The sequence below is a fragment of the Suncus etruscus genome, chromosome 20, assembly GCF_024139225.1.
Source record: "Suncus etruscus isolate mSunEtr1 chromosome 20, mSunEtr1.pri.cur, whole genome shotgun sequence".
In the NCBI taxonomy this organism is placed as follows: Eukaryota; Metazoa; Chordata; class Mammalia; order Eulipotyphla; family Soricidae; genus Suncus; species Suncus etruscus.
The window spans coordinates 16,727,928-16,751,627 of record NC_064867.1 but is presented as its reverse complement, the minus strand read 5'-3'; the positions used below and the strand labels follow the sequence as shown (position 1 = coordinate 16,751,627).

The following is a 23,700-nucleotide window of genomic DNA, read 5'->3' as shown; positions in this document are numbered from 1 at the left end:
TGGTTGGTGCATGAAAAAATCGTTGATATGTGCCAACAGCATAGGATGCTCTATGCACTTTTGGTTTTAAGACATATTGATCTGATTGCTGACTACAGTCTCCATTTAATTCTGCATTTAAGGAAAAAAGACAAAAATAAAAAAAAAGAAATTCATCGGAAAAATGAAGTAAATGTGTACTTAAAATAAACATCGATTTTTTTGTTTGTGTTTTTGGGCCACACCCTGTGATGCTCAGGGATTACTCCTGACAATGCACTCAGAAATCATTCTCCTGGCTTGCGGGACCATATGGGATGCCAGGGGGATCAAACCATGATTCGTCCTAGGCTAGTGCGCTCAAGGCAGGCACCTTACCGCTTGTGCCACTGCTCCAGCCCCAAGCATTGATTTTTTTTTAAACAAACACACAGTTCCTATGTATCATATGAAAATATCAGATGCAAGAAAACAAAAGTAGAAGTAAGGAAGAAGCAGAGATGAGGATTCTCACTCCAGGATCGAGTCCCTGCACTGAGCTCTTGCTAGAAGACCAAGTCCTTGGCGCTGGGTGGGATGTAGTTATCTCCAATTTTTCATGGTCTTTGTACAGGTTCCTAGCCTATCAACAATCGAGAGGGGTCACTGCAGCCTCATTGCCATCTTACATACATACAGTACCTGCTCGCCCACTCTTCTGACCCTCCTTTTAACTACCAGGATGCTATGTGCTCTGAAGGCCACCAGCCTTGAAGAGGGCTTTTTGTTTTGATAGTTTCCTGTTTATTCTTCTTGGGCCTCAGCACTTGTTTGCAGCTCAAATCATTATGTTTGAGCCCTTGAAAATGAAACATGCCTCAAGGAATTCTCATCCTGTCGGCTGGATTCTAAGCAACAGAAACAATGGAAACATATTCCACTTGACCTCTCTATCTTATAAACACATTACTGTCTACTAATTATTTTCTATCTAGAATTTATAGGGATAGCTCTGCAAAAAATTCTGTGGAGGTAGTAGGGAAGCATCTCCATACTAATTGTCGGTTAATGACAAAACCTACACAAATATTGATCTAAACATTGTGTATTTTGTTATATTTTGGAAAACAAGTTGTATGCAGGGGATACTCCCATCTTGGTTTTCAGGGATTATACATGACTGTACTTGGAGGACCCTGTGATGCCAGGGCTCTAATCTGTATCTTCTGCATGCAAAGCTCGTGTTCCAGTCCACTGAACTTTCTGCATGTCTGGGCCTTTAAAGAAAATTCAAGGGTCTGGAGCGATAGCATAGAGGTAGGGTGTTTGCCTTGCACACGGCCAACCCAGGACCGTCTCAGGTTCAATCCCTGGCTTCCCACATAGTCCCCTGAACTTGCCAGGAGTGATTTCTGAGTACAAAGCTAGAAGTAACCCCTGAGTGCAGCCGCATGTGGCTCAAAAACAAAAAATCAATCCCCCCCCCCAAAAAAAAACCAAACCCCAACTACAAACATGTTTGTAATCATGGTGCTTAAATAAAGATATTATTTTAGGGGCTGGAACAGATAGCACAGCAGTAGGGCAGTTGCCTTGCACATGGCTGTTCTAGGATGGACCTTGGTTTGATTCTCTGGCGTTCCATATATCCCAAGAGTCAGGAGCGATTTCTGAGCACATAACTAGGAGTAACCCCTGAGTGTCACAGGGTGTGACACAAAGCAAATATATATATATATATATATATATATATATATATATATATATATATATATATATATATATATATATATAAATGAAACAAAAAAATGCAAGTCTCTGCAATTATAGTTCAAGTTTCTGCTGAGAGTGTAGCATAGGACTTGTTACACAAGATGCCCAAAGTAAATTTCTAATGCTTGCTTTAATTAGACTCTTACCAATTTCCTTCCCCATTTTACCATAAGGAAATTAAGACTTTGAGATCTTAAGCAACTTGCTCTAAGTTACAAGGTTAATAAGTAGTGAAGCAGAAATCTGAATCCAAGGACACAGATTCTAAAGTCCATATTTCTTCATTTCCCAATGTCGAAAACAAAAAAAGTGGTGCTCGAAAGGTGGTCATAGTAAAACATCTTCACCCTATCTAGACAAGTTGATATTGGACTCCGTGTACATCCTTTCATGCTATACTCTGTAGGGATGCCAGAGGATATCAGAGGATGGTAACAAGACTTTTTCTTTTTTCAACAAAGGATTACTTTAACGTAAAGACCAAGCCCTTCCTGATCTTACCTACTTCCATACTATTACGTATCTAAACAGTTCTTTAGGTCACATATCATTATCACAGTCTAATTCCTGATCTGGTAGCTAAACTGAATTACCCAGACTTCTGTGCAATAAAGCATACTATGTGGCTGAGTTCTAGCTTACGGAATGGAGAAAGTTCTGGGTACTTTGTAAAGACCTGACTCATGTAACCTTTCAAATTTTTCTTCTGTTGAATGAAGAAAATTAAGAGAAGTTCTAGACATAAATGGGGATATAAGACAGAAAGTACCTGGACCCCTAAATAATGGTGGTAAGTGCCACCCCCCAAAACAAATACATGTAGTCTTATTATTAAGATTCAGCACTATTCACAATAGCCAGAATCTGGAAACAACTGAAGTGTCTGAGAACAGCTAAGTGGATAAAGAAACTGTGGTACATCAACACAATGTGATAATATACAGCCATTAGGAAAATGAAGTTATGAAATTTGCTTTACAGAGCTGCTATATGGAGAGTATTATGCTGAAAAAAATGAGTCAAAGGAAGAGGGTTAGACATAGAATGATTGCATTCATTTGTTGGATATAAAAAAAGATTATATGGTAATAGTATCCAGAGACAATATAGACAAGGACCAAGAGGAACAGACCAAGGTAGGAGAAAGCTTTTCACAAATAGCAAGAGTGCAGTTAGGGCAGAGAAGGGACCACTAAGTTGACAATGATAGTTGGAAATGATTCCATCTGGAAAAGAATTGGAGGCTTAAAGGAGATAAAGTGATGTGCATGATACTCCCTAAGTAACCATATAGCAAACCATAGTGTCTAACAGAAAAAAAGAGAGAAAATGAGAGAGAGAAAGAGAGAGAGAGAGAGAGAGAGAGAGAGAGAGAGAGAGAGAGAGAGGAGAGAAACAGAGAGAGCATAAAAATGTTTGCTATAGAGGCAGGCAGGAGAGAGGGCAGGAGGGAAACGGGACATGTGGCAGGGAATGGGCCCTGGTGAAGGGTGTATGACTGAAACTCAATTATAAACTACTTTATATTATTCCCTAATTCTGTTTATATGCCAAGAATCCACTATCTTAGATGCTCTAACAGTATTAAATCTAATTAGAATTTTCTGCTAAAAACATCTCAAAGAATGTACTGATTTACGCCAATGATTTCTTGATGTAATGTACAGCACAGTATCAAATGATTAATATTCTCATGAATATTTTCATTCTGCATTACTGGGTATGATAGGCTATTTTATATTAATTTATATAGTCTTAATCTCTGAAGAATGATTTTATAATAATGCCAAAAGACTTCTGTTGATTATAGGTAGTGCCAGAAGTAATTGGTTTTCTGATAGATTCATTTATAGTTGTAGTTAGCTAAATAATATAGGAGTATAATTCCTACCTAGAGTGGAAAAAGAGTGCAGAATATTCAGAATTTCCTTATTCAAATTGTTCTTACTGTATTTGCCAGTGTATAAGACGACCGGGCGTATAAGATGACCCCCTAATTTTGCAGTTAAAACATAGGTTTAGGCCTATATTCGCTGTATCAGACAGAATGTTCCTGTGCTGCAACTGTATGTACCACAGTGAGCTAATCTCAACAGCAAAGGTTCAAAGGTTATACTGTAATGGACTTCCTCTCTGACTCTGGCCAACCTGAGCAGGCTTTTGACAGTGTAGATTCGGGTCCAGAACTTTGTCTAATTTGCATGCATCAAAAGCCTGCTTGGATTGGCTGAGTCAGAGAGGCGGTCCAAGCAGTCTGGCAGTGATTGGTCCCTTATCATAGACGCCTTTTCTGGCAATTCCCTGGTGGCGTCAGTTAATCTCCCCCACTACATGTACCAAACAATACCCCATCTTCGGACCCTAGCACTGAACCACCAACACAGTTAGCTGGGTTTTGCCAGAAGTGGCCCCCAGATCTCCTGAACACTGTTTGGGAGCCCCCAAGAAAGAGATTTGGACGCAGCCTGATTTTCAGTTGACTTTTTTTGTTTGTTTGTTTCAAAAGTCGTCTTATATGCAGCAAATACGGTAACTATAAGTCATTACAACTTATATTGGAGGAAACAATGAATAGTTTAAGAAGTCAAAGAAGGCCCAAGAGAAATTATACAATTATAATTGTATAATTATACGATTAGCAGCCTAAGCTACTTTCTTGAAATATCTAATAACTTGTGGTTTAAAAGATACATATTGATTTTTTTGGTTAAATATACAGTATTGTTGAGGCACCAGTTTTCCTGAGATCACCTTGCTTATCAAAAGGATCAAAACATATAAATTTGTTACTAAAAATAAGTAATAATTTTGATTACTTAAATGCAGCTAAATGGATAAAACACTCAAAAGCACAGGTTTAAAGGGAGATAGGAAGAAGATATGAGAGGGTGTGGTAGTAAATTTGGAAACACAATTGACATTGTACAAGAATTATATTTAAGTATGATAAATCAATCTTAAAATATTTTTTATTGGTAGCATCGGGGAATTCGTGTCTCCTCTCTCATTTTCTGCTATCACTTCTCACCTCATGTAATTTGACTACATACTGTCCTAGTTCCTGGGGCCACATGTGACATCCATACCACTGTGTAGCATAGAAACTTGTGCATTTTAAAGTAGATAATAATAAAAATACTAGAAGTGTTTAAAGTGACTCTTTTATTAGGGACTGCAGAAGACATTGTACTAAAAATGATCAAATTTCTTTCAGAAAGACAGATATCATATGGTTTTATTCATGGAAAATAAATGACTAAACAAAATAAAACAAAAGTAAACCTCCAATTATAAGAATAAAATAGTAGTTATCATAATGGGTACAGGGGACTCAATTGTACTGTTAAGAATGGAAACTATATATTAAAAAATATATAGTGGTATTTTTTATCAGAGAAAGCCAACTTGAATATCAAAAAGAATGGTGTACTTTTCAACCATTATTGTAAAAGTGTTATGCATAGTTACAATAATTTTTTTAATGAAGGGTTGACTTTTTAGCATTATCCTTTTTCCCGCTGTCTGGAATATAGAATATAGATGGAATGACTGAAAATTTTGTGCTTAAATCATTCTAGTAAGGTGTTTAATGCAGCCAAGATTATACAAATAATCCTCAATATATTAATTACCTAAAATGCATTATGTTTATTATATATTAACAAATTTAGCATCAACTGAATTCTCTGTGTTGTACTAAACAAACCTACAACAACTGAAGATGCTATCTTCAAAAGCTAACAATTGATAAAACTTAATATGACCCTAGTTTTTCAGCAGGATCAAAGAGATGAGAAAAATTTTCCTTCATTTCATATATTCAGTTGGTCATATCTATTCTATATTGTGGACATTTTCACAAAAGAAGTTATTTTAAGTAACAAGCATGGTCTTGCCCCATTTTCTTTAGATAGCATTTTAAATGATTTCCATATTTCCAGATATCAAAACAATTTAATAAAAGAAAATAAACTGTAGAAAATAGTTTGTATTTCAAAATTAAGTAATTTAATTAGTGATTTTTGTCATGTTGAGAATAATCTTTACTAAAATAGAAAAACGTCTGTAACAAAACATTAACTATTTCTGCACATTAAAGGACTTCTTATTTGTTGGCTTAGGAAAATAGTGCAACAGTAGACAGAGAAAAGTTAGCATTTTTCCCTCTGTTCTCAGAGGTAGAACAGATGGATAGAGTATATTCATGATTGTAAAGGGAATGCATTCATGTAATTTTGTTACATTGGGCATTTTGGTAGTGGTGAGGTATAGTAAACTTGTACATCAATGTCATTACTTGAATACTATTGTGATAATGTTATCTAAATTATAATAAAAATAAAAAGAAATATATTTTTAAGTTTTTGTTTAAAAATTAAAATCCACATCTAAGAGAAAAAAAAAGAATGGAAACTAAGCTTTTTATGGTGAAAGTAATGTAGATGTTTGACATGCAATGCTATAGCCTTGAAAGCTATTTGATGTTATAAACGTTAGTTTAATCACAAATTTTAAAATATATAACTGTTTTTGGGGGAATGTATTGTTTTTATTGTTTTTATTTTTTTTTCCAGGGGTGGAAAGGACTTTGGGCCATACCCAGCGACGCCTAAGGGTTACTAGTCCCTGTATTGTTGATTTCCTAATGCTATGTTTTGATCACTATTTCATTAGAAAAAATTTTAATAAAATAATGCTTGTCTTTCTTTGTTTTTGTTTTTGGGTCACAACTGATGATACTCAGGGATTACTCCTGGCTTTGCATTATGGGGATGCCAGGTATAAAAACTGGCTTGGTTGTGTGCAAGCAAGGCAAACACCCTACCAATGTACTATTGACCAGCCCCTCCATAAAATAATTAAAAACAAAGATATTTCTTGTGTTTTCCCTGAAAAGAAAAAGTAAAGGACTTATGCAAAAAACTCCTTAGGAAATCCTAAATTTGCTGCTAAATTAACTATAAAACAAACTTGTCAATAAGACTAAACACTCATTCACATTTGTTCCCATTGTAATTAAGCAATCCTCTGGCCTGTACTTTTATTAGTGAGAGACTGCGATGGACTATGGACTATGACTTCTCTAACATTATTCTTCTACATTGTGTCCCAAAGTATGACATCCAGAATTAAGCGATTTTTATAAATCTTGCATTCTCACCATGATCCACTGAAAAGTTTGTTCAGAACTGAGATTAAAAAAAATTATTTTATTTAAACTACGGTTTACAAAATTCCTCACAAAACTGTTGTTTTTGGCCTTCAATGTTCCAACACCAATATCACCCCAGTGTAATATTCCCTCCACTACTGTCCCCAGTTTTCAACCCTCCCCCAAGTCTGACCCCCATGGCAGACACAAAATAATTTACTATATATTGCTTGTTACAACTATATGATAATGGAATTATTGAAAAGACTCCAGTAACAGAACATTTGTGAACATTATGATATCTCACAAAGGGATCATTAAATCATTATCTGAAGGTTGACTAAGCTACTTGTTGCTAGCTGACAATTTTGTGTTATTGGTTTATTTTCGGAGCTTGGGTAGGTTATATGCTACTTTTATATATACTTTGCTTATTCTATGTAACTTTTACATATAATTTCCTTCTGGGGTATCAATATTAAAGAATGTGGAGGTATCACATAGCTATGTACTTGACTAGGGACTCTAGGAATTCCAGGATCGATGGAGCTGGGTCCATGAGTTAACATGGTGGTGATTGTGGGCTGTGGCTGTGGCTGCTGGGGCTTCAGGAAGTATGGAGGGAAGGAGGGGTGGAGAAATAAAATTTTATGGCACAGTGGTATGGCGTTTGCCTTGCACACAGCTGACCCAGAACGACCTCCGTTTGATCCCTGGCATCCCATATGGTTCCCCAAGCCAGGAGCGATTTCTGAGCGCATAACCAGGAGTTACCGCTGAGCATCATTGGGTGTAGCCCCAAAACAAACAAAAAATCATAAAGTGAATCTAGTAGGCAGGCTAGACTGAGAACCAAAATCTTGTGAATGCTGTTTACCAGAGCTACATTCTTCAGGGGTTCCCAAATGGAAATCATTTAATTTATTTAAAAAAAAAACAACCCAGCAACTATAAAATGGGTGAAGGAGATAAAATGATATAAAATAAGTAAATCCGAGGTATTACATGATGGTTAATTACATTGACTCTAGTTGTTAAAATCATGAAGTTCTCATCACACGAAACCATTTTGTAACTATAATGTAATTGATTTTAAACAGCCGGATTGTAGAGATTATTTTGTAATATACAAAATATTGAATTGTTATGTTGTGTACTTGAAATTATGTAAAGTCATATTTAATTATTTATCAATTTGAAAAATACTTCCTGTTCTCCAAGTTCTCCTGGGAGTAAAAACCCTCTTTCTGGAACAAAATGCAAAACTTACTAAAGCTTCCCATATGGAAGCCTGGGCTAAGATCCATTGTGTCTAGGTGGTTTTCTCAATTTGGGTTGTACTTTAGAATTACCTAAATATTTTTAAGGCTATTGAGAACTTCTATGCAACCAAGCAATACCACTTTTTGGCATTCATTCCCCAAATACAAAACATTGAATTATAAGGATATATGCAAACCTATGTTCATTGCATCACTTAGTACAACAGCCAAGATTTGGAAAAACCTAAATGACCAACTATGAATGGATGGAACAAGAAATTGTGGTACATACACATAATGAAAAAATAAGCATCTCTAAAAAAAAAAAAAAAGCAAAAAGGCTCAATTTGCTATGACATGATTGGAACTATAGAAAATCACGCTGAATGAAATTATTTAGAAAGAAACATATTAAGTAAAGATTAATCTCTCTTTGGGATTTACAGATACACAGCAAGGTAGCAACAAATGGCTAAAAGCTATACAATGGGGAAAATTAATCCACACAATTGAATTGGGGAAAGTGTTGAAAGGAAGGGGGTGTTAGGTTCTCTGAGGGAGGGAGGTGGGTTCACTGCTGATGGGTGTGGTGTTGGAATTATGTACATGGGAAACCATCATTAATAAATGAAAAATAACAGAACCTAAATCAAGAAAATTATGTTTAAAAAAGAAAGACTTATTACAACAATATAAAAATTAGAAAAATACCATTAAGTCTAGAGTCTGCACCTACAGAAGATTTAACTAGCCTGTGGGTAATAAGCATAGACACAAATCTCCTAGGGTAATTCGAATGACAGACAAGTTTGAGGATTTGGCTTGGTTTTCCACTAAAACGTGTTGAGGTTTAGTTATTAAATTCAGGGACAATTGTTTAATTGGAGATTTAGTATACACATTTGCATGCTAAAGACTAAGAATATCAGTTAAGAACAAGAAAAGGAAACATAAACACTATTAAATGGTGGGAATGGATGGCTTGATGCTCAATAGTCCCTGAGGTGACACTGGGCAAGTCATTTAATCCTAGGACTTTTGCCTGCCATAGTTTAAACTATGAGAATTGGAGAAAAAGACCCTTAGCTTAAGTTGTGTTAGGCTTCCAAACCTGTTTGCCTTCTGCTATACAGCTAAATTTGTGTGTGTGTGTGTGTGTGTGTGTGTGTGTGTGTGTGTGTTTATAGCTAAAACCTAAAAGGCTAAAATGACAGAGAAGTCTGGGGTTGTTTTTGGTTGTTGAGGGGTTCAGATCAGGATGACAACCTCTAAAATAAAGCCTTGGCTCATTGAAAACAAAATAACATGAACTATTCCCGAGGAACATTTTTGGAGAAAAATGGAGGAAAGACTATTTAAATTCTTTGGAAGCACCTTGGACCATTTAATGTGCAATGACTTAATTCTGGCATCTGGTGGAATAGAGAGGAAACTAGATTCTGACTTAACAGAACTTTGTTAGCTTGGGTTTATTAGAAACATTTGAGTAGAGATGTTCTTGACAGTTCTTGATAATCGAAGGCTTGTAGGAGGTAGAGATAAAAGAATCAAAATGTTAAGTTGGTAATAGTGAAGGGTGACGATACCAAGGACAGTGGTGGTAGGAGTAAAATATGGAATAATGGTAGAGGAGGATTTGGAATAGAGAACATGGTTGGGGTCCAGAAGAAGGAGCTAAACACTGTAAAGTGACTTCTAAAATGAATCTAGAACATGCTGAAAAAGTTTTTTTTCCCTTTGCTTTATACTCCCATTTTCTATCTATATAAAGCTTCATCCTTTTGATATTTCAACTTCTCGAGCTCCTGGTTGAAGCTCAAATTGGAAAGGGAAGTTGTCTAATTAGAAGCAATTCTTTCAGTTACCTTGTAGTTTTGAGGGGAAATTCCCACTAACCTGACGGGTTTGATGAGAGTGCATTAATTTAAACTTTCAGAAATTTTCACTTTTTTCCAGTTGGTTATTTTTTTCCCCAGGAGAAGTCCAGAAAAATAAAAAAGACTCAGAGGGGTGGATAGGACAGAGGAGAGGGTGACCAATTCTTTAGTTACACTGAATGGAAAGGTTTAACATCTTTTACCCATTTATATCTCATTTATATTGTATAAATGAATATAGTTCTTTAGGCTTCCTGAAGAAAAAATAAAAGCTTTGGGTTTAAAGGTGATATACTGGTTGTACAGAAGTCAGCTTTCTTTTGGGGTGGGTATTTTTCTTTATTTCCCTGTTGTAGTGGAAACTGGAGAAAATCTTGGACTGAGGGGTTGGCCTTATCTCTTTCCCAGACGGTACGTTGGTGTGGCTGTCACTCTCATCTACCAAATGTGGGGAAAATTTAAAAGCTAAATATTAATGATTTTCTTTCCTTTGCTTTCTAAAGTTAATTCTTTTAAAATGATGATGGGTTTTCAAGAAGTCCTATTTATATTGTAAAGTAGGGTTTGAAAAGGGGAGGTAAGCAGGAGTGTGGACAGAAAAAAACCCTTATCTTGTGGCTGGGACTGAGTGAGTAGTGTGTGTACTGGGTGAGGACATGTGTGTGTATGTGTGTGTGTGTGTGTGTGTGTGTGTGTGTGTGAGAGAGAGAGAGAGAGAGAGAGAGAGAAAGACAGAGAGAGAGACAGAGAGACAGAGAGACAGAGAGAGACAGAGAGACAGAGAGACAGAGAAAGAGAGACAGAGAAAGAGAGAGAGGCATTTTCAAGACCTTTAAGGAAGGCTGAGGTTTCCTTTCTAGTCCTACTTGCAGTGGGATTTTTGTTTCTTTTAAAGTGATTTTAGATGTGACATTACATTTCAATAGGAGTAAAAAGGCTCCATTGTATTATGTGTTAAATGCCCAAGAAATAAAATCAAAGTTCCTTTTTTGTAATTGATTCCAACAACAGGAGAGCTGTTTGAGCACTTTGATATTTTTCTTTCTCCTATTTACAGGCACATTGTAATTTGAATAGATAGTTCCATGGAATCCAAGGCTGTATTCTATTTTTGGCCCAACTGTAAGAGCAGGAATTTGGAAGGAAAGTAAAGTAAACCTCCAGATGCCCTTTCTGAATCACCATGCATGGATATACAAATCAATAAAAGCCTCCCAGCTCCTGGAGTAATACCGGAGAGAAAACAGAGTGCTCTTATAGTCACAACCTCTGTAGGCTGGGCTAAGTTTTAGGACAGACTGGGGGCTCCACTAAGTAGACTTAAGGCAGAAGGATCGTCACCAAGTCAGAGCTGTCTCTCCTTCCCTATAAGTCTAGGGCAAAGAGGTTTTAGGAGGATGAGTGGTGCATAAAAAGTAAATATGACATGGTGTTTATTGAGAAAATATTTGACCATAATCAGCTATTCATGTGTCTAATTAAAAAAAAGAATGTGCTAATTCATTCCAAAGAACCCTCTGGTTTCTGCTGCTCAATATTTAGGAGAAGACATTCCAAAGCTTGATTTGAAAATCATAAAATGATACCTCACTAGAACATACTATATGGAAACTTAAAATATTCTGACAAAAATGCTATAGTGTCAATTTTATAACAAAAGTAAGTGGTTCAAATTCAAAATGAAAATTATATAGAACACGGGCCCGGAGAGATAGCACAGCGGCGTTTGCTTGCAAGCAGCCAATCCAGGACCAAAGGTGGTTGGTTCGAATCCCGGTGTCCCATATGGTCCCCGTGCCTGCCAGGAGCTATTTCTGAGCAGACAGCCAGGAGTCACCCCTGAGCAACGCTGGGTGTGGCCCAAAAAACAAAACAAAAACAAAACAAAAAAAAAAAAAGAAAAGAAAGAAAATTATATAGAACAGAAGGAGAAGAAGAGAACTAAGCAAATGTTTTAAAATGTTAGCACTTGAGGACTTTGAGTAATAGGTTGCTGGGCTGCCTATACAAATTTTATGTTTTCTGTTTGCCTGGAATTATTGTAGTAAGAAAAAAGTTAAAGGGCCAAATATTACTATAAATAAAAGGAAGGTATTAAAAGGGAAATTATTTGTAGTAGTAATAGCAGTAGATAACTACATAAGTTATATAAACCATAAGTCCTTGTTATATAAACCATAAGCAAAAGATAAATGGCAAACAAAAATTAAAAATGAACAGGTAAGATGCAAAAGAAGAGATTTTAGTGACTAATATGCATGTTTGTGATCAAATTCTTAATAAAAATTTAAAGACATTCCATTTGACTTAGTATTTCTTTCTAGTTAGTACAACTTTATCCTAAATTCATAATTATAAATTGTGACATTCTGGGAAATAATTGATAGTAGTACATTATATTAGCTATAATAATATTATATTAAAAGTTCAACAGTAAAGGGCTGTGTCATTATTTGATGAGTTACCAAATTATTACAAAAATTCCCATTTTGGGAGTGTATTTATCAACAACAGAAAACAAATATATACATAGTGTTCACATCCAGCTGTAAACATCATGCAAACTTCATGAAAAGATATTCTAGTAATTGGCCTGGAGCACAACTGTCATTCTTTTTATGAAAGAATGGGATGGCAATTGAGGAGCAGTCATTAAATCCAAGGGAACTCAAAAAACCACCTTTGTAAAATAACACATGCAATTAAAACTATGTACAATAAAAATACTAAATTTGCATATGCCCAACCCAGGTTTGATCCCCAGCATACCACGTAATCCCTAAAGCCCAGTCCGAAGTGATCCCAGACACAGAGTATGGAGTAAACTCTCAGTACAGCCTTATGTGGCCCAAAAACCAAAATTAAAAAACCAAACAGAAAACCTTATTCATTATGATAATCTCAAAAAACAAAATACATTGCTCCATTATTCCCCTTTATTTTATTATACCCAACTACCAATACTCATAACCTTTCTTAAAAAACTGTAATTTAGGGCCCGGAGAGATAGCACAGCGGCGTTTGCCTTGCAAGCAGCTGATCCAGGACCAAAGGTGGTTGGTTCGAATCCCGGTGTCCCATATGGTCCCCTGTGCCTGCCAGGAGCTATTTCTGAGCAGACAGCCAGGAGTAACCCCTGAGCACCGCCGGGTGTGGCCCCCCAAAAAAAACAAACAAAAAAAACTGTAATTTATAAATAATGAAGTTTGCAGTACTGAAAAATCAAATCGTAAAAAAGGAAGGAGAACTAGGGATAAAGTGGTTTCATGTGCTACTTAATGATCAGGTATTCACAATGTAGAGAGACTAAGCGATTTGTTTAGTTACTATCACTAATACATCTAAGTAGCTTCTATAAATAATGAAAAGATTTAAAACATAGTGAAATATCAGGAATAGTAAATGTAAATTTAAAAAACCTACATAAGCCTTCATTTTGCTTAAAAATGACCTTATTCAGGGTCAAAATAAATAAACAATCTAAAGATCACATAGTGAAAACACTAGGGAAGCCACTGAAAGCTCCTGTCACACAGCCTTGCAAACATCCCTCTTCTGCTACCTAGGAGACAGCCAATAATAATGCTTCTAGAATGAATAAGGAAAAGACAAACAAGCAAATACCAAAGTAAGGTGTAGCTTAAACGACTAAATGAAGAATATGTTATTTAAAAGGAAGGATTCATAAGAGTGTGATTTCAAATCACTAGGTGCCCAATTTCAAAGAAAACATCAAATACTTAGCAAACTTTATGTCCTACACTAATTTAATAAAATAAGGTTCAGCTGTGCCACAGGCATTTCCTGTTTTCTGCCTCTTCAGGCATGATTAGAAGAGTCTAAGTTCTTAGCATTTCTTTTTTTTTTTTTTAAAGACAAGACCCCAAACCTCTAACTTTGTTGTCTAAAATTTTAGGTATTCATCTTTTTTTTTTTATAAGGTACATCTTAAAACAAACTCCCCTCTATTGTGAATCACGGTTTCATAAAAAATAGAACTCATTATAACACCAAACATTAACTAAATTTCCTTAAGCTTACTAAGGTAATGGCTTAAATCAAGAATTATATTGAGGTACTTTTTACTTTCTTCTTTAAGAATCAGCATGTCTCAATGAATGATTTAAAATATGGTGGAGTAAAGCAGTAAAAAACTTTGGCAAGACAACTTCATTGCTAGTATTAAACAACTCCAGAAAATAAACAATTTTCCATTTGGACAAGTGAAAAGGATATAAATTTAATAAGCATCATGTTTGAAGGAGTCTGCATAGCAACAACATGACTCTTACCTGAAGATAGTTGTGGCCTGGTTTTAGGGAAAATAGACTCAATGTCCTTATTCTTGTTCTTTAAAAAGGGGGTTTCTTTTTCTAAATATTATTTGATTTCCTGTATTGCACAACAGTAATATTACTGATTATGTTTCTTCCAAGAAAATACGCATTTTCCTTTTTTTTTATTATGTTCCTAAAGCAAGCATGATTTCTCCAATGATTTGCAACTATATTATGGTCTCCTGTTAAGCTGATTAAAATAAACACATAGCTGAGAGAGAGGACAACATTTCTATTTCATTCATAAATAAGGGAGTCTAAAGTAAGGTTTTTCTTAGCTGAATTTATAAACATATATTAAGAATATAAAGGGAGTGGTTAGATTTTCCTTGAAAATGAAAGCGCTATTAATTTTTATTTTATGATGCAAATTCCAGGAGGTGGAACACTTTTTTTCCACTGAGATGTACCGATGTTTCCTTACCTTCTGACTTCAAGAGAATGGGCTGAGAATTGACTAAGTTAAATTCTGTCCTGGACGGGACAGATTCCCAGCTCAGCCCTGGAGGTAAACTCAATGGGCCTTGTAGCTCTGCCCAACAACTTGATGGCTACAACTACTTTGGCCATAAACACAGTGGTCAGTGAGCCATATTTATTGGGCCAAAAGGCAACCTGCTCCCTGTTTTTTCCATAAAGTTCTTTGGTAACATAGCTAAGCTCACGTCCTTATAAATAGTCCATGACTTTTCAAGCTACGTGGCACAACAGAGGAGTCTGCAAAGCTAAGATATTGACTATTTTATTCTTTACAAAAAAAAAAAAAAAAGTAAATTGTTGGCCCTTATTGCATAGAAACCTGATATCATCAGGGGGTCTTCTTTGAGATTATATCTTTAGAGGCTTTTTCAGGTGGGCAATTATTAACATAAAATGCCACTCTATGTAGCAGATAATCTCACCACATTCTTTGTCAGATGGAGATGCTTGCATTATATTTTGCTGTATGGCAACCATACAACTGACATCTGTGTTCTTAAACACATATTGGCTGCAGATCTATTTTATCACTCCTGGTTGAGATTCCCAATCAGACTGCATAAAAAGGGAAGTAATTGCTAAAGATTAGATACACACGCCTTTTCTATAACATGAGCATTTTTTTTGGAGGTGGAGGGCAAACCCAGTAGTGCTTAGGGGTTACTTCCTAGCTTTGCACTTGAAGATTACTCCTGGAGGTGTTTGGGAATCATATCGGATACCAAAGATTGAGCAAGGGTCAGCTACATACTAGGCAAATGCCCATTTGCTGTACTATCACTCTGGCTCCTATAATAATCAATTTTATGACATAAAAAGAATACAATTTTCATGATAGAAGAATTTAGGGTGAATTGGCAGAAACATAGTAACAGGAATGGGTATATTATACTGCCTGTTCACAAGAAAGAAGATGAGTAATAAATGGACTATCATTTTGAGGACCTTACTTGGTATGAGGAAATCATCTTGCTTTGACATTCTAGAGAGTGAGTGGCAACTTACAGTCAATTCAAATTCTCAGGTCTGTGCAATAGATTTTTAGATGATGGTTTTGCATATTTAATTTGACACTGGTCAGGAGATGACATGTATCAACTGTCAAAAGGTAGACAGTGCCCATTACATTCTGATCTATGGGTATCTTTCCTGCTGCCATAGTAACAGTAGAACAGTACCAGGTATAATGTTAGACTTGAGAATGAATAACAGAGGTTGCCTGGCCCATGAGTCTTTGATATTCATATAAGTTAATTATTAACTTTTGTCTAACATTTTGTTTAAAGTCTGGATTTTTAAATTTTCTTGAAAATTTGAAATCTCCACACCCACAGTCATATTTTATTGATCATATGAAAGTAGAATAAATCTATTAATGTTGTAAGAGATCTTGGTATGGTTAACAACTAGTCTTTCATGGCAAATTATTATTTTCACATTTACATGGTAATCTAATTCCTAAAAAGGATAGAAACCAATTTTTAGAATATTTTTCACAAAAAAGATTTAAATTAGTTTCATATAATGACTTGTTGATTTGGATATATAACTGTAAGATTCTCAAGTTGATCTTTGGGAGAACTATATTGTTCTTTATAAGTGAAACAGAAATGGAGACACACAAAGAAAATTTTAAATAAGTATAGATACCTGTCATACTGTTGGGAGTCATAGGTTAGTAATCATTCTGGACCCTTTATTTCACTGACATCTCCTACAAAGAGAAAGACAGAAAATAACCACAGGTTATGACCTGTATTTTTCATATTTTGCCTCCAAACAATATCATATGCATTAATCAGAGGTTGATTTGTTACTCTAGACTCATAAATGGAAAATTTGAAGCATAGGAAAGTTATGTGTATAAGTTTATAGGCATTTTATATTAATCCAAGGATGCCTCCTATACATGTGCCTTTCATATATATATACATATACATATTATATATACATATACACATTTATATATGCTTCTTCTATTTCAGTGAGCTAACCTGCCATTTCTCCTCAAGGGCAGGTAGGATGTATTAGAATCTCTTTAGTCAAGATTTTTGTCTCCAAAAGATCTTACACCTGAAGTTGCAGCATCACCAGGCAGCTAGTTAGAAACAGAAAACTAGGCATCACAGTGAGTCTGCCCAGTTCAATCTATATTTGGACAAAAGCCATATACACTTTAATGACATTGCTCTGGAGAACAAATTCATAGTATCAGCTACTCTTGTGATTCCCAGTCAGCCCTGAAGTCTGCCCTTTTATCAGTACATACAATAACACAGACATACTGGACCCTCAAACCTGGGAAAGAGGTTGTACCATGGCAAAGAGAAGAATTTTGAAAGATGTATACACTTAGATGGCTCAGAGCCCTTCAGAATATTAATGTAGAAAGACCAGGAGAACGTTTCCTTTTCTAGATGAGACTTTTGCGTTTTGTGGGCAAGAATGGCAGTATGATGGTTTGAGAATGGTGCCAAAGTTCAAGGCCTGGTTTCAAGGTTGGAAGCTGTCATATACTAGCGCTGGGATAACAAGTAATTTAAAAGGAGCAGGTTATCTGTTCCTTCATGCTTACCCAGAGGAAAACACTATTTCTTTTACTTACTGAACAAGGCTGATGTTTCTGAGGTTTAAAGATACTGTGAGTGGTAGTGCTGGATAATTCATGGACTTCCATACACATGAAATTCATTGAATGAAGGGGAAAACATCTAACATCTAACATTTAACATTTAACTTCTTGATGCTAGATGACAGGTTGGAGGAGAGAAAGTGTGTAATATGTATAATTGTATAATATAAATATGTATGAAAATTGTTTCTCTGTCTCCACATCTAATACTGCAGCGATGAATTTATACTTAGATTGTAGTTCTTGTTACATCTGTGCTAATTGCATGTTTATATGGCTGCCTTTCTCACTCAGCTGTAATTTTTTATGTCATTTCTATATCCTCAATATTGACAGAGTATCATGTGTATACAGTAAATACATGCTGAATAGCTAATAACATACAATTAATGATAGTCACATGCTATGAAGATATGAACTAGTATCTGATACAAGATATGGATATTAGCAACAAAGATAATTTATTCTTGCTACTGATGAATTTTTCAAAAGACACCACCCACAAGCTCTCTGCTCCATTTTCATCCCTTCTCCAAATTAGTTTGAGAGGAATCTTTAAAGTGAGAGCTCAAGTGTATTCATGGGATAAAATGCCAGATTGTCTTGGAAGCTGAACTTCTATATATTTCCTGATCATAGCCAGTGGGAGCTGCCATATTTACACATGACATTGATGTAAATGTTTTTACGGGGATGGGGAATTTGGCTCACGCTGAGCCTTCAATACATAGTAGGTAGGTTCCATCGTTGGTCAATCTAATTCAAGAACTTAAATGGACTAACAAGATTTTGTTTTGTTTTGGGGCCACGCCTTACTCTTGGTACTAAGTTCAGGGATCACTCATGGAGGTATTCAAAATCTTTATGTAGTTCTTGGGGTCAAAGTGGGGTAGCTGTTGTGCAAGGCAAACACTTTTATCCCCTGTATTATCTCTATGGTCCTAATACAATATGATACAATACAATAAATATTAAGAGAGAAAGAGAGGCAAGTGAGGGGTGTTTGTTAGACACTATCTGGTGAAAGAATTGTTGGAAGTTAAAGCTCTAAAAACAATTGGAGGCCGTGTCTCTCTCAGTCATGTGGGGAATAGCCATCAGGCACTGAGGATCAAGCTGATATTTATGAAGAACTTTAGGTGAAGATTTCCTCAACCCCTGTTTTATTATCTTTGAGGCAAATCTGTGTCCTCCAGGGCCTAGTTATTTACACAAGATAGTGAATAACTTCTTTTTTTTAACAGTAACTATATTTAGAAAAATAATCAAAATAATTTTTTTCATAGCCTGGTCTAAGTCAGGTTTCTTCTTTTGCAACCAAAGACTTCTGAATGATAACACAAATATTATAACACCTTATTAATTCTGATAGGTCAGAACAGTTTTGTGTATTTTCTGTCATCTTAGAGCTGGAGCTGCAAAATCTAATTATGTTCATGCTAAATCATGGTATTAAAATATCTAAATTTTACAATAGAATTAAATATGTAAAACATTACAAATGTGAATTGAATAGGTAAATAAACCACAGAAAGATATCGTGTGAAGCAGGAAGTATCTAGGAACAGAACAAAGACCTCATTAGATAGTTAAAAATGTTGTGATCACCACAAAATTTAGTACTGATTTTTCTTTATAATGCTTTTCTTTAAATAACGGCATTATTTCATGTTATAGTACTTTATTCATACTATGTAATTATCGTTGCATTAATAATATAGCAGCGATACTTTTCCATACCATTTTGCTCATTTTTATGATGATCACTATAGCATTAGTACCATATTAGTATTACTATTACTGCCATAATTGCTATAATATTAATTATATGGTGGTATTGCTGCTTGTACTTTAATGTTCAGTACTGTTTTGTATTATTTAGTTCTATTTTATTTTAGTTTTATAAAGTAATTCCAGAAAATAGTCTAATAATCTTCAAAATAGTGAGTTTGCAGGTCTTACTGACTGGGGAGCAAATCTACAATACTATGTGGAACCCCATGATGAAGTGGGGAGGAGAAAGGGCATCTCTAAAGCCATGGAAGGTCCTTAAATGTCCACTAAATGCCCTTGTAGTCAAAGGAGAAAACAATGTTGAAAGAGTTTAAATAAAGAAGGTTGAGTTTTCCTACTTATCAGGGAAGGAAAGAGCCACAACAGTAAGTCAGAGAAGAAAGGGACATGTGTTGTGTATATGCTGTTGAAGAGCAGACAACCAACTCTATGCTCAGAAAGCATTGACTCACAGGTGTACAAATTGTTCCTTGAAACAAGTCTCATAACTCATTGGGTGGGGGATAGTCTGCACCCAAGTGCCCTCAATATTGATGACTTTTTATTGGCCTCAACATTGTAGCCTCAGTTGAGGGAGAGAAGGACATCCAGGATAGTCTTTTAGGGAAATTTTCTGAGACAGACAATGTTCATTTTACTCCTTAAATCATTCAGTTATATGCTTTGTCAGTCAAGCATCTATACTGTTTAAGTAGTGCCTTGGTTTTTTCCAGATTACACTCTTTTCTTGTTACTGTTGTTTTAGGACCACATAAGGTCTTAGTAAGTAAGGTCTGCACTCAGGGATCACTCCAGTAAGGCTCCAGGGAACTATATGTGGTACCAGGCATTGAACTCAAGTTGACTATCTTCAAGGCAAGCAGCCAGCAGCCTACCTGCTGTATTGCTGCCCCCCCAAGTCAACACTCTTGTTTGTCTATTAGTGGCTTCTAACTAATGAAAGAGAAACACACTTTAAAACAAAACGTAAGCTTGAAGAGTAAAGAAATAGAACAGCAGGCATATTTTACATGCTGCCAATTAGAGTTTGATCTCTGGTACCACATATAGTTCTTTAAGCCCTGCCAGGAATAATTCCTGAGTATAAAAACAGGAGTAAGATCTGAGCACTGGTATGTGTGTCCCCACCCCCAAAAAGACCCAAACAACACAAAAAAACAAGAGTGAACACAGGTTTCTCCTTCGGGGTCTATTCAGAGTAGACTTGAGCACAAAAAGAAAGAAGACCCTAAACCCTTCTTTTGAAAGGTCTCATTATGGATTATGCTTTAAAGCTTTATTCTCATCCTTGTGCTTTGAAGGCACAAAGACCCCTCTGTAAGAAAGTAGCCTTGTAGAGAAGAACTTAATAGCTCCTTTAAATTGCAGTTTTTAGCAGAGAAAGTACACAATCTTCTCTGAGCTTTTTAAACTTTTCTGTGGCTTCTGAGTAAAGGCAGACAGGGAGTTTGGGCCAGTATAATGGAGAGATCAACAGGGCATGGAACTTGGTGGCAGGGGGAGGTGTGAGAGAGCAAGAGACCAGGGGCATTTAGTGGGTGAAAAGAACCTGATATGGTGATGAATGTGATATGAACGCTTAATACTGGGATAAATGTTTAAAACTGGGCTGCAGAAAAATAGGTTAAGATCAGAGACGTTCAATCCTCAAGGAATTTACAATCCATTTTACAAGCAGGCTGGGAAGGCGGAGTCCATTGGCAAAGAACTGCTAAAAATACAACCCACTGATGCCTTGTGCCAAGAGGCTGATGCAGGGACTCACTGTGAGTTAAACCTTTTTCTGCTCCATCCACTAGGGTAACCCTTATTCCCTTTGGAAGAATAGAAAAGTGAGCATTCAATTTTCAACTATATAGAATTCATATACATTAAAAAAAATCAAATTATGGGACAAATTTGAGTATTCTGAAATATGAAAGAAAATGGAATTATTAACACTTAGGGAACTGGGCCAGGCAGCTTGAATGATGTGGGTTAGAGTCAAACCAGAGTTGCTACATTCTCAGAATCTCATGTCCAATGATCAGTATGATTGTAATTCTGTCCTAAGAACTGGCTGAAGGGAACATAGAAAAGTCACTTAAATGTTACACAGCCACATTCAGGTTTTCCAGTATCTAAGAAGCTGTAACTTAACCACTTAAAATAAAAAAAAATTTGCAATTTTGCCATCTGCAGCAACTTGAAAGGAATTCCAGGAGATTGTGCTAAGTGAGATAGGCCAGAAAGAGAAACACAAATATTGAAAGATCTTACTTTATGTGAAGCATAAGGAAAGATAATGTATGAATAAACTAGATGTTCAATGACAGGTGAGTGTGGATTATATATATATATATATATATATATATATAAAATGCTAGAACAGCTAGAAGGGATGATGAAATCATGCAATTTGCTGAAACATGGATGAAATAGGAAGATATCATGTTAAATGAAGTAAGCCTGAAGAAGGACAAGCACAGGATGATTTCACTTATATGTGCTATTTAGAAAAGCCTTTTCCTATGACCTGGCACAAGACAAGATTGCACCCCTGTCATCACTTCTATTCAATATAGTACTAGCAGTACTTGCCATAGCAAGTAGGCAAGAAAAAATTTATGAAGGGCATCCAGATAGGAAAGGAAGAAGTCAAGCTCTCACTGCTTGCAGATGACATACTATATTTAGAAAATCTTAAAGTCTCTCCTATCTTCTAGAAACAATAGATTTGTATAGTAAAGTGGCAGGCTAAAAAATTAATATGCAAAAATTCTATGGCTTTTCTATAAACAAATAATGGAAGAGAAAAAATTCTATTCACAATTTTGCCTCACAAAATAAAATTCCTTGGAGTCAAGTTAATATTATACAAATTAATATTATACAAAGTCAAAAAATATTACAAAGAAAACTACAAGACACTGCTTCTAGAAATAAAAGAGGACACAAGGAAATGGAAACACATACCCTGTACGTCAATTAGAGAATTAACATAATTAAAATGGCAATACTATCAAAAATATTCTACAGAAGAATACACATGACATTTTTCAAAGAAGTGAATCGAATACACTTGAAATTCATCTGGAACAATAAACATTTGCGAATAGCCAAATGAATCTTTGGGAAAAAAGATGTGAGAAATCATTTTCCCCAATTTTAAACCATACTATGTAGTAGTAGACATTAAACAGTATGATGCTGGAATAAAACCAGATCAATGGAACAAACTTGAATATTCTGAGACTGACCCTCAGGTATAAGATCAATTAACCTTTGATAAAGGGACAGAAACACAAAGTGGAACAAAGAAAGGCTCTTCAACAAGTGGCATTGGGAAAACTGGTCAACTACATGCAAAAAATGAATGCAGACCTCTATTTAATGCTGTATGCTGTGTACAAAGGTCAAATAAGACTGTATTAAAGACCTTGATATTAGATGTGAAAAAATAAGGTGCATAGAGTAAAACATAGGCAGGACATTCCATGATATTGAAGCAACAGGTATCTTCAAGGAAGAAACACTACTGGCCAAGCAAATGGAAGCAAAGATAAACAAATGGGACTACATTAAACTGAGAAGATTCTGCACCTCAAGGAAATGGTAGCTAGGATACAGAATTCCCATGGAATGGAAGAAAGTATGCCCATCTGATAAGGGGTTAATATTAAATATATATAGGCACTGGTAGAACTTAGTAAGAAAAAAAATCTAACCCTATCCAACAATTGGGAAAAATGAACAGACATTTCCTCAAAGGAAAAAAAAAAAGATGACCTAAAAGTACATGAAAATGCCCCACACCACTAACCATCAGAAAATTGCAAATCAAAGCAACTTTGAGATATCTCACACAACAGACACTGGCACATATCACAAAGAACAAGAACAACCAGTGATTGTGCAGATGTAGGCAGAAAGAAACTTATTCAAGGCTGGTGGCAATGCCAGCTGGCTCAGTCTTTTTCGGAAAACAATATGAAAAAATAAAAAATTGAGCTTCCAGAAATATTAGGAATATATCATATTTTCTGGCATATAAGATGACTTTTGAACCTATGAAAAACTTCTTAAAAGTCCGGGGTCGTCTTATACACCGGTATACAGCATGCTAAAACTTACTCCAGCTTCAGGGACGAGTGATTTGCTTCCTCTTACTGCAACATCCCATCCAGCTGCCAGGCATCATCACTCAGTCCTCTGTTTGTCCGACTCCTGATTTATCTTTCAGGGCACAGATTGGAGCTGAGATACCAAGCACTGCATCCCATCCAGCCACTGGATCTCATAATTGGTATGCAGCTTTCCAGTGCTCAGTCCTCTGTTCAGCTTTTATGGGACACAGAGGAGGCGCTCTGTCTCCCTGTAGCTGTCCTATTCATCACTGCACCCTTGCCAGATGCTCTTGGAGGAGCCCCCTCTCCCTGTTCTCAATGCTGTCTCC

General features: G+C 35.8%; 1 protein-coding gene across 1 annotated transcript in view; it reads right to left on the bottom strand.

The window, feature by feature from the left end:
• THRB (thyroid hormone receptor beta) overlaps positions 1-23,700 on the bottom strand; it is a 395,989-nt gene that overhangs the window by 119,266 nt on the left and 253,023 nt on the right. Inside the window, exon 3 of the mRNA XM_049766061.1 lies at positions 16,490-16,553. Within this exon, the coding sequence (XP_049622018.1) occupies positions 16,490-16,511 (22 nt within the window). The 5' untranslated portion in view covers positions 16,512-16,553. The remainder of the gene's footprint in view (positions 1-16,489; positions 16,554-23,700) is intronic.